Below are 10,747 nucleotides of genomic sequence, written 5' to 3' on the forward strand. Positions count from 1 at the left end.
GCATTGCAGCCAGATATGGGGACAGAAAAACCAGCATTTGAATAATACAAGGACACAGTGTACAAAACAGTACACCTACTGGGAAGAGAAAAGACAAGAGATGGGCACTTGGTAGCTTTCAGTAGAGCCAAAAGGACTTGTTAATGTTGAATAAAACAGGAGAAATAATAGGTGTGGAGGGAACAATGAGAAAAACTAATTGCCACCTGCAGACTTTCAAAAATGATTCCTTAAGTTTAGGACTAGCCTGGAAAAGACTCTTGCTGTTTTTCTTGACCTAGACACAAGACCTCATGACATGCATGCATCACCCAATCTGAAAACACAGGAAATAATGAGTGGTGCCAGTCAGCATTGTGTTCCACATACATCTACCATTCACAGTGAAACACAGATGGGCATCAAAGTCTGTCCAAGAAAAAGAGAAGAAAGCTTTATGGGCTGCAAATAAGCTTAGGTAGTGGGTAGAGTCCACGTGAATTTACTTATATTCTAGGTCTTCTGGGATGGTAGTAGAGATGCAGACTATGAAAAAGTATCACATGTGTCACTTCGCCTCTTACTTTCTGGAATTTTCTTCAGGTTTTCTTCATTCTGGATACCCCATCATGGGCCTAATTAGTATAGCAGAAGGTATCATTAGCGAATTCAAAATAAGAACACATGGCGTTTGGGGTGTGATACATGAACTGGGCCACAACCATCAGAAGCCTGGATGGACTTTCCCACCTCATACCACTGAAGCTTTATGTAATCTCTGGAATATTTATGTGCATGAGACGGTTTTAAACATCCCCAGGGAGCAAGCCCATCCTTCTCTGAATCCTGAACTTAGGAAGCAGAGGATCAAAGACCACCTGAACAAGGGAGCACCTCTGAGTGACTGGATTGTATGGACAGCTCTAGAAACTTATCTCCAGGTACTGTGTATGTATTCAGGGAGGCGGGAACCACCAGACTTCCTGGCAGTCCCAAGATCCCTACACACGGTAGAGAGATGGGCAGATAGATGGTGGCATCTTCTTGTAGATCAGGCATGACACATATGATGTGGATAACTAAATGTGTTTCCCCTTCTCTACCACATAACTCTGTGGAAATAAATAAAATGTATGGGATCATTATGGAAAACACAGCATAATTACATAGCTGTGTTCAATCTGTAGTGAAACCCAGTTTAGCCAAATGCAAATAGTTTCTCTTCACCAACCTTGGTAGCTTAGGAGAAATTAGTGTCACCCTACTCCAACAATGTATTATGGAAGATAGATTGTAGGGACAGTAACATGGTAACAAATTATTAAAAATGCCATCGTCTTAAGCAAACTTCAAATATGAATTAAGTCAGGTTTTATTGTAAAGTAAGTAATATTCAGTATTTTACAGCATTTCAAAAACCCTTCTCTTCCACTTCCTTACTACCTGCGGTAAATACATTGAAAAAAATATTCACATAGTCATACTACATGCCCAAATTTCCAGGGCAACAGAGATGAAACCTGCTGTTGACCTAGTTAATTAGTAAAGACATCCCTAGAGGCTAGTTTTGACACTTTAGTCATTATAGCACTTTGTCTCTGGGTTTTCACCACCATTGTGATTTCAGTGAGTCTGAGATAACTTCTGGATCACATCAGCTTCCTTGTTAATAGGGAATCTGTCTTAAAATCTACAGAACCCAGTCATAGTGTCAGTTAAAACCTTGCCATTCATGATCAGTTTAGAGCCTTTGGAGACAAACTGTTGCTCTGGGGCCTGAGACTGAATTTCTGGCCAGGTAGCCACCTCCCCCATCATAAGGTTCCGCTCAGGAACCTTGCCCTTACTATTTTCCTCTGTAATATTTATTCCCTGCCTGACATTCTAATGTGGTTTGCATGTGCATCCGTCGATTGTCTAAGCACGTGCCTCTTAGCACAGCTCCAATGACAATTGGTTATAGTTAATGTAAAGCATCTCCTAGTGGCCCAGGCTGTGGTTACAGCTGAGCAAGAATAAAAGAACCAGGAGGAGCTGGATTGCTCAAGGCTATTATTCCCAGGGGTCACAGATTCCCAAATGATGAGCCAGGACACCTAAAGTGGAATAATCCCAGCCATCCATTTCCAGTGTTTGGCTGCACAAGGTGAAAGGGTAGAGCTTTCCTCAGTCAGAGTCAGATCTTCATCATTAAGCTTAGCAGCAACAGTAATAACAATGCTGAAATTAATTGCCACTTAATTGAGACCTTGATATGAATCAAATGAGTAACAGCATAAAATCTCCCTGAGACTGGACTGAGGAAGCTTGAGATAGGGCACCTACCACGGGGATAGGCTTCTGGAGGAAAAGAAAGCAGAGACCCACTGACAAATTAAATCAACATAACAGGATGGTTTATAACTAAAGCCCAGCATGTGATTTTCTGCATGTGTTTAGGAGCTGACTTGCAGGTTGTATATGTCATTCTGCCATTTCCTTCTCTTTCCAGCTCCAAGAGGGCTTTGGGTGGGAGCCGTTCATCCATCTCTTTGCTGAATACCAAACCCTCTCTGGCCTTCCTCAAAACAATGAAGACAAGATGAATCTGTGGGTGAAGAAGTTCTCTGAGGTTGTGCATAAGAATCTGGCCCCTTTCTTTGAAGCCTGGGGCTGGCCTGTCCAACCCGCTGTGGCTAAAAGCCTAGCTTCTTTGCCAGAGTGGCAGGAAAACCCCATGAAAATGTATACAGCTGAAGGGACAAGAGGTAGAGAGTGAACGCACACTAGCTGTTCTCTCCGGAGAAGAATATTTATGTGATGCAACAGAAAAGTCCTCGGGATTCCACAAACTTCAATTTTAGGGACCACTCCCTGTTGTTAGAATCATCTTAATTCTTTTGCAAAGTAGAGATTAAATTACACAGCAGCTTTCAAATTTTGCAATATGGATGACTCAGTCTACTGCCTCTAGAACAATCTTAAGCTCTGAGATTTGTATCTTGGCCTTCTTGTTTAGCATTTTTTTTATGTTCTCGGTTTGTTTACAAAAGCTGATCAAATCCAGAGACTTAGTGGAAGAACTATCTTTTATGGCTCCACTTATGGTATCTTTTTGCTAGTCCTAAAATCAATGTGCAAATATCATTTGTCTGAGTGGTTTGAATAGGGTAGGTGATCAACATATGCTTTATCAGTATGAGTAATACTGTGATTGGGAACTCGCTTGCTTAATTCAGGTTAACCTTTGTGCTAGAGCAAAACTACCACTTATGAACTGTCATAGGCAGGTCCTGTATCAAGTTAGTGTATTACTAGAAGCTAAAGGATTTATATGACAGGCTGAACTTTATAGATATATATACTCCATTAAGGCAGTGGGTGATATGGATTCATATATATATATATATATATATATATATATATATATATATATATATAATTGCTGAGAATATTATATTAATATTCTAATAATATTAATATAATAATTAATAATATTCTAATATTATTCTCTTAGCATGATTTTTTTCTCTTAGCATGTAGCTTTTACCACAAATAGACACCTCACCTCTGCCACACAGTGGCCACACAGTCTACAGATATCAGACATTTTTCTTTTGGAAAATAACTGAATGATTCACTGAGAGTTATATCTGTTGTCCTTAAAAGAACATTTTTATTAATATCAGACAGACTAAGGCCAACAAAGCAAACATTGGATTGGCTTGTGCCATATGAACTATGAAATCTATATAAGATATGCTGCAGTTTTGAGGCCAGAAACTTATCCTAGATTTCTGTGTTGGAGGATAAATGTCTTTGCAACTCCATGATGTGTAAACATTGCTAAACTGTATATACAAATAGAGCCTAAATTTTAAAGTGACCAAGCAGGGAGAGAGCAAGAATTTAAAACAGATTATTGGCTAAGGGCTGAGAAGATGGTTCAGCAGGTAAAGCACTTACCACACAAGAGGACCAGAGTAGGATGTCCAGAGTCCACAGACGTGTTGAGTGGGTATAATGGACTATCTGTAATCTCAGCTTTAGCAGGCAGAGGGAAGGTATCCTCAGAGCAAGTTAGATAGCAAACTGACCATATCAGGCAAGCTTTGGCTTTGATTGGAGGACTTTACCTTAAAGAATAAAAGTGGAAGAGAAATGAGGAAGGTTCCTGACATCAGCTTCTCAACATCCATGTGCATACATGCACACACACATAAGCACACATGGGACATACATATGCATGTACATATATGTGTGCGCTCCTTATTTACAGACACATAAAAATGAAAAAAATACTAAATCAATAAGATAGATCATTGGGTGCTAGCTCCACTGCCCTTATCTGAATATATGAATCCTTTATGGTTTTTATCTGTTTTATAAAATTTCCTACTGAGGACTGACTTTTCTCTCTCTACATGGCTGAAATGGGCTGTCAATCAAGAGGTCTTGATACTCTCATCACAAATTTAAGCATGAATCCACGAATGGTCAACCACAGCCCTCAACTTGCTGGATCCAGTTACTTTACTACATATGCTTAAAGATTTAAGTAAACCTGCCAATCACTCCACTTTTCTAATGCATCACAAAAACATAGCTGGGGAAGAGTTCCTTTTTAAAATCATGGTGTCTGTGAATTGTATGAGCCTAGAATTGTCTTCTATTAGCATTATCTTCACACACAGAGAAATCTTTGTAAATAAAAGTTGATGAGATAGAGAAATAAAAATAAATAATGATGTCTCCAGGGACATTTTTCAAGAATCTTGATGTAATAGTGACTCAGGCTCCACAGTAGGACTCAGATTGTCTTATTTAGTAAATCAATAAAGTATTGCCTTTGCTTCTGTTGATTTGCGTTTCTTTTACCTGTCATAAGGGAGAAAAAAACAAGTAAAATATTGTTCCTTTCCTCAAGCACTCCTCTGTCTGGTGCTGGAGAAGTATGGTTCCTGTCTTCTTTCACAGAGAACCATCTCTGCAATATGTGCTCCTGGTTCCAGGTCTTTGTTTTGCTCCTACGATCTGAGTTCCAGCAGATGAGGACAGTTAAACACGTGGATAGTTTACCTCTGATGGAAATGTTGGCCAAGGGTCACCAAGAGTATTATTTATTCTTCTCATTGTTGTGACCAAATATCTAACAAAAGTGACTCAAAGGAAAAGTCGATTTCTGTTCATGATTTTAGAAAATAAAGTGCATTGTGTCGGGAAAGTTATGCTGATGCCTGGAACTGCAGGAGCTTGCAATCTACTTGTTCTTATCTCAGCAAATCAGAAACAGGACAGAACGTAGAAGTGGATGTAGCTCTCAAGGCCCACCCAACCCCCAGTAGTCTCTGACTTTAATGTAGGTCCAAAAGTTCTACATCCTCCCAGAGACAGGACCATCAGCCTGTGCCAAGTACATCTGTCTATCCATATCTCTAGAGCCTGGGATGTAGCCCAATGGTACTCACTTGCTTAACATAAAAGGATCAAGGGATGCTTGATCCGAGGACCTCGAGCATATTAGACAACTGGACACCACTGAGCTACATCCCAAGATTCTCTTTTAAAAGAGAATATATGTCCAGCTATGTGTCACAACTAAGTATATTGTTTATCTGCAGTCACACCATACAGCTAAAAATATCTCCTTACTCTTACAATTATCTATATAGTGTTCTATTAATCCATTTCATTAAGACAAGGGTGACATCTGTATTTCTCAAAGTTCTATCTTCAACAAATAACACAGTACAAACACATAAAAAAAGCTTTCCATAGGTACATGTGGGCTGTGTTAGATTGTAGAGGAATAAACAAGGCTCCCTAACTCATGTCCTTATAGAAAATTATTCTATTTGCTGAAAATTCAAAACAGTCCTTACAGGGTAGTCACAATAAAACTTTAATCTTTCTCCTATTCTCTTCTAACTAATAACAAGCAGCATGAATTTGAACACACTGATGGTCAGATTGAATGACCAAGAACAGATCTACCCTTTTCTATTTTCCATATACAAGAGAAAGGCTTCAGTAACATTTTGTGGGTAATGAAAACAGAAACCTTCAAGGAAAATGATCAATACATTTTTCAATACATTAATACAATAAATTTTCAATACATTCCCCAATCTTCCATTTCTGGGCCTCTGGTTTTCTTCTTGCCAGCCCCCTTTCTTCTCCCTGTCCGCTTGAATCCCATTAAACATTAACTTTGAGGAAGGTCCTTTTGCATCTAGATCTTATGACCAACCGCTTTCTACTGTGTATAGTCCAAGAACATTCCTATAGGTTAGGAGGAGTCCCCAAATTTCTGTCAGCTAAATAACTGGGGCTCTTTCTTGTCTCTCCTCCAGATGGCGCCCTAAGTCCAGGCTGAAATTTCAGCAGCGTCTGTACCTATGTACCTCCACCCCACCCCCATCCCTACCCCACCACCCCAGCCTCAGACTGAAGGAAAAAAAAATAAAAGAGATCTTTTGCAAACTTCTTTAACCGTGTTTGAAAAACAGAAGGAAAAGAGCCAAGAAACTAAAAGCTTTCTCCAGATAAGAAGCTACAAAGAACAGGAATAGCCATGAAAGGTCTGTGAAGCACAGGGGGAAAAAAAGTTTCAGAGTGGTGAAGAAAAAAGATATCAGTGGTCACATCAAGAGCTAGACACTGCATACTACAACCCTGACCTGACAGGCAAGATGTGCCTGCTTATCCAGTAGGAGACGTAATAGATTGGATCTGAGTCCAGCTGCATAGGAGTGCTCATGCCTGGTATTTTAAACATGGGCCTCAAAAACCAACGCCTATATAAGTTCCCTCTCCCTACTGTCAGGCATTTCATCTAACGTCCCTCCCTTTAAGTCCTGGGAGTCTCTCACCTTCCAGGTCTCTAGTGAATTCTGGAGGGTTCCCCCAACCTCCTACCTCTTTGAGGTTGCCTGTTTCCATTCTTTCTGCTGGCCCTGGGGGCTTCAGTCCTTTTCCCCCACCCAATACCAGAGCAGGTTCCTCTCTTCCCCCCAGCGCCCTACCCACTTTTTCTCCCAGGTTCCTCCTTCCTTCCCCACTTGTGATTGCTTTCTTCTCCCTCCCAAGTGGGACTGAGGCTTCCTCACTTGGGACCTTCAGCTTGTTGACCTTTTTGAGTTCTGTGGACTGTATCTTGGGTATTCTGTTTTAGTTTTGTTGGTTATTGCTGTTTTTTGTTTTTTGCCTAATATCCACTTATTAGTGAGTATATATCATGCATGTCATTTTGGGTCTGAGTTATCTCACTCAGGATGATATTTTCTAGTTCCATCTATTTTCCTGCAAAACTCAGGATATCATTGTTCTTAATAGCTGAGTTTCAAACACTGGACCACCAACCAGGCAGCATACACAAGCTTATATGAGGCCCCCAACACAAAAACAGCAGAGGACTGCTAGGTTCTGGTGCAATCAGAGAAGATGCACCTAACCCTCAAGAGACTAAACTCCACAAGGAATTTAGAGATATGTTTGGGGATAGGGGGATGTGGTGGGGACAGAGGGGCGGGGAGAAGGTATAGGATGTGGAACAGTTGGAGGGTGGATGGGGAGGGGGGAAATAAAATCTGAAGTGTAAAAAATAAAAGACAAAAAATAAAAGCATTAGTTTTCTTTTCATGAAAAAAAAACCCAAAACAAAACAAAACCAAAAACAAGCAAACAAACAAACAAACAAACAAAAAACCACCGGCTATGGAAGTCATAGGCCCTAATGAAGAACCTAATGATGTTTTTCTAAGTGGTCATGTTGTCAAACTGCCTTCTAAATATTTATGTTTCTATCCAAAGATTCATGCTGCTCCCAATATTGCTCAGAGAAGTCTCTCATTTTAGAGGGTAGTTACTAAGGCAGAGATGCGCTACTGTTGCTCAGACTTCTGAGCATATGTGACTGTTCATGTTTAGCTATAAATAGGATGCTTGAATCAACCATTCCATGCCAAGGCTCAGGAAACATCATGAAATGTGGTTTTGAAAGAATGAATGTAAGAGCAAGAGACAGGCAGGAGTGTTGGGAAATGCTGTCCTCTGGACATGGCACGGCTGTTGCACACATGAACTCCAAGCAGCTGTGGCTACCTACACAAGACTCCCACAGGATCACACCAGCTAAAAGTTACTAGCTGAAGTTGAGGGAGGGAGGAAGTTGAATCAGCTCCTAAAGGAAGGAGAATCACTTTTCTGAGGGAGAAGTGTGGTCACTGGTAAGTTCTCCATTTCACAATAGATGACTTCTTGCCCATGCACGTAAGAGAAAGACTTGTGGAACTCGGTGGGTTAAAAACATCCATTAACAAATTAAAAATTATAAAAGGGGAACATAAAGCTGGAAGGGAGATGTGTACTTGGGGGATGTTGGAGAGGGAGAAATTAATATATTCAAGATACAGTAATATACATATATATATTTATATGTAAGATTAAAAATAAAATTTAATATTAAAAATACAGAGAAACTGCATTGGAGAAAAAGGAGAGGTCTTAAGAATGTAAGTATGATATGATTTTAATACAACTAGAGGCACAGAATTTATAGATTACAAGAAAAAACATTCTAGCTCTCCTGGATCAGAGGCCTGGACCAGACCTCTGCCTGGTCTGCTCTTGTGTGGACCCCGGATTCCGGCGGAGACATCTTGGAGGCTCCAGGGACCCCACAGCCATAGGTAGGAAGACCCACACACTGCCCTAAGCCCATAGCTGGGTGCTAGAAGAGCTCAGATTAGAGCAGATACCCAACCTCCCACTACCCCCGCCCCTGCAGAATAGCACTCCCCTTCTGCCCCTCTCCCAGATCTGAGGCCTGGACCAGACCTCTGCCTGGTCTGCTCTTGTGTGGACCCCGGATTCCACCCGAGACATTCTGGAAGGTACACTCAACCCAGAGCTACAGAGGAACAATTGAACTCAGAGCGTCAGACAACATATCCTGAGATATCCTAGAGGAGCCACTGCACTCAGATCAGTGGGCACCTTATCCTGAGACATCCTAGAGGAGACACTGCACCCAAAACAGCAGACACCTAGCTGAACTGCTACCGTGGAGGCACCATATCGTGAGGCATCCTAGAGGTACCACTGTACTCAGTGCAGCTGGAGAAGATCACAGAGACATCTGGACCCCGAGAAGATCAGACACAAGCAAGATAACTGGAAAGGCAGGCTTCAGTCAGAGACAGCAAGTACAGGCAGCACTAGAGTTAACCAGATGGCAAAAGGCAAGTGCAAGAACGTAAGCAACAGAATCCATAGTTACATGGCATCATCAGAACCCAGTTCCCCCAACATAGCAAGCCCTGAACACCCCATCACACCAGAAAAGCAGGATTCAGAATTAAAATCACTTCTCATGACAATGATAGAGGACTTTAAGAAAGACATAAATAACACTCTCAAAGAACTTAAGGAGAACACTGGTAGACAGAAACCCTTAAAGAGGAAACACAAAAATCCCTTAAGGAATTGCAAGAAAACACAACCAAACAGGAGAAGAAATTAAACAAAACCATCTAGGATCTAAAAATGGAAGTAGAAACAATAAAGAAATCACAAAGGGAGACAACCCTGGAGATAGAAAACCTAAAAAAAAAAAAAAAAAATCAGGAGTCATAGCCACAAGTATCACCAACAGAATACAAGAGATAGAAGAGAGAATCTCATGTGCAGAAGATACCATGGAAAACATTGACACAACTGTCAAAGAAAATGCAAAATACAAAAAGCTACTAACCCAAAATATACAGGAAATCCAAGACACAATGAGAAGGCCAAACCTAAGGATAATAGGTATAGATGAAGGGAAAGACTCCCAACTTAAAGGACCAGTAAATATCATCACCAAAAGTATAGAGGAAAACTACCCTAACCTAAAGAAAGAGATGTCCATAAATATACAAGAAGCCTACACAACTCCAAATAGTTTAGACCAGAAAAGAAATACTTCCCGCCACATAATAATCAAAACATCAAATGTACAAAACAAAGAAAAAATACTAAAAGCAGTAAGGGAAAAAGGTAAAGTAACATATAAAGGCAGACCTATAAGAATTATACCAGACTTCTCACCAGAGGCTATAAAAGCCAGAAGATCCTGGACCGATATCATACAGATCCTAAGAGAACACAAATGCCAGCCCAGACTATTATACCCAGCAAAACTCTCAATAAATATTGATGGAGAAACCAAAATATTCCATGACAAATCCAAATTTACACAATATCTCACCACAAATCCAGCACTTCAAAGGATAATTGGTGGAAAACTCCAACACAAGGAGGGAAACTACAACCTAGAAAAAGCAAGAAAGTAATCTTCCAACAACCCTAAAAGAAGGTAGCTATACAAACATATCTCCACTGCCAATAACAAAAATAACAGGAAACAATATTCATTTTTCCTTAATATCTCTTAATATCAATTCTCCAATAAAAAGACATAGACAATCAGACTGGATACGTAATCAGGACCCAACATTTTGCTGCATATAGGAAATGCACCTTTGTGAAAAAGACAGACACTACCTAAGAGTAAAAGGTTGGAAAACAATCTTCCAAGCAAAAGGTCCCAAGAAACAAACGGGAGTAGCGATTCTAATATCAAATAAAATCGTTTTTCAACCAAAAGTAATCAAAAAAGATAAAGAAGGACACTTCATCAAAAGAAAAATGTACCAAGAGGAACTCGCAATTCTGAACATCTATGCCCCAAATGCAAGGGCACCTACATACATAAAAGAAACTTTACTAAAGCTGAAAGCATACATTG

At 40.2% G+C, this 10,747-nt stretch overlaps 1 protein-coding gene across 1 annotated transcript in view; it reads left to right on the top strand.

Annotated features, from left to right (window-relative positions):
• The window catches only part of LOC117720893 (TRPM8 channel-associated factor 3), a 9,306-nt gene extending 6,569 nt beyond the window's left edge, over positions 1–2,737 (top strand). The window contains exons 6-7 of the mRNA XM_034519601.2: positions 583–920; positions 2,471–2,737. Of these exons, the coding sequence (XP_034375492.1) occupies positions 583–920; positions 2,471–2,737 (605 nt within the window). The remainder of the gene's footprint in view (positions 1–582; positions 921–2,470) is intronic.
• The last annotated feature ends 8,010 nt before the right edge of the window (positions 2,738–10,747 follow it).

The sequence above is a fragment of the Arvicanthis niloticus genome, chromosome 15 (genome assembly GCF_011762505.2).
Source record: "Arvicanthis niloticus isolate mArvNil1 chromosome 15, mArvNil1.pat.X, whole genome shotgun sequence".
In the NCBI taxonomy this organism is placed as follows: domain Eukaryota; kingdom Metazoa; phylum Chordata; class Mammalia; order Rodentia; family Muridae; genus Arvicanthis; species Arvicanthis niloticus.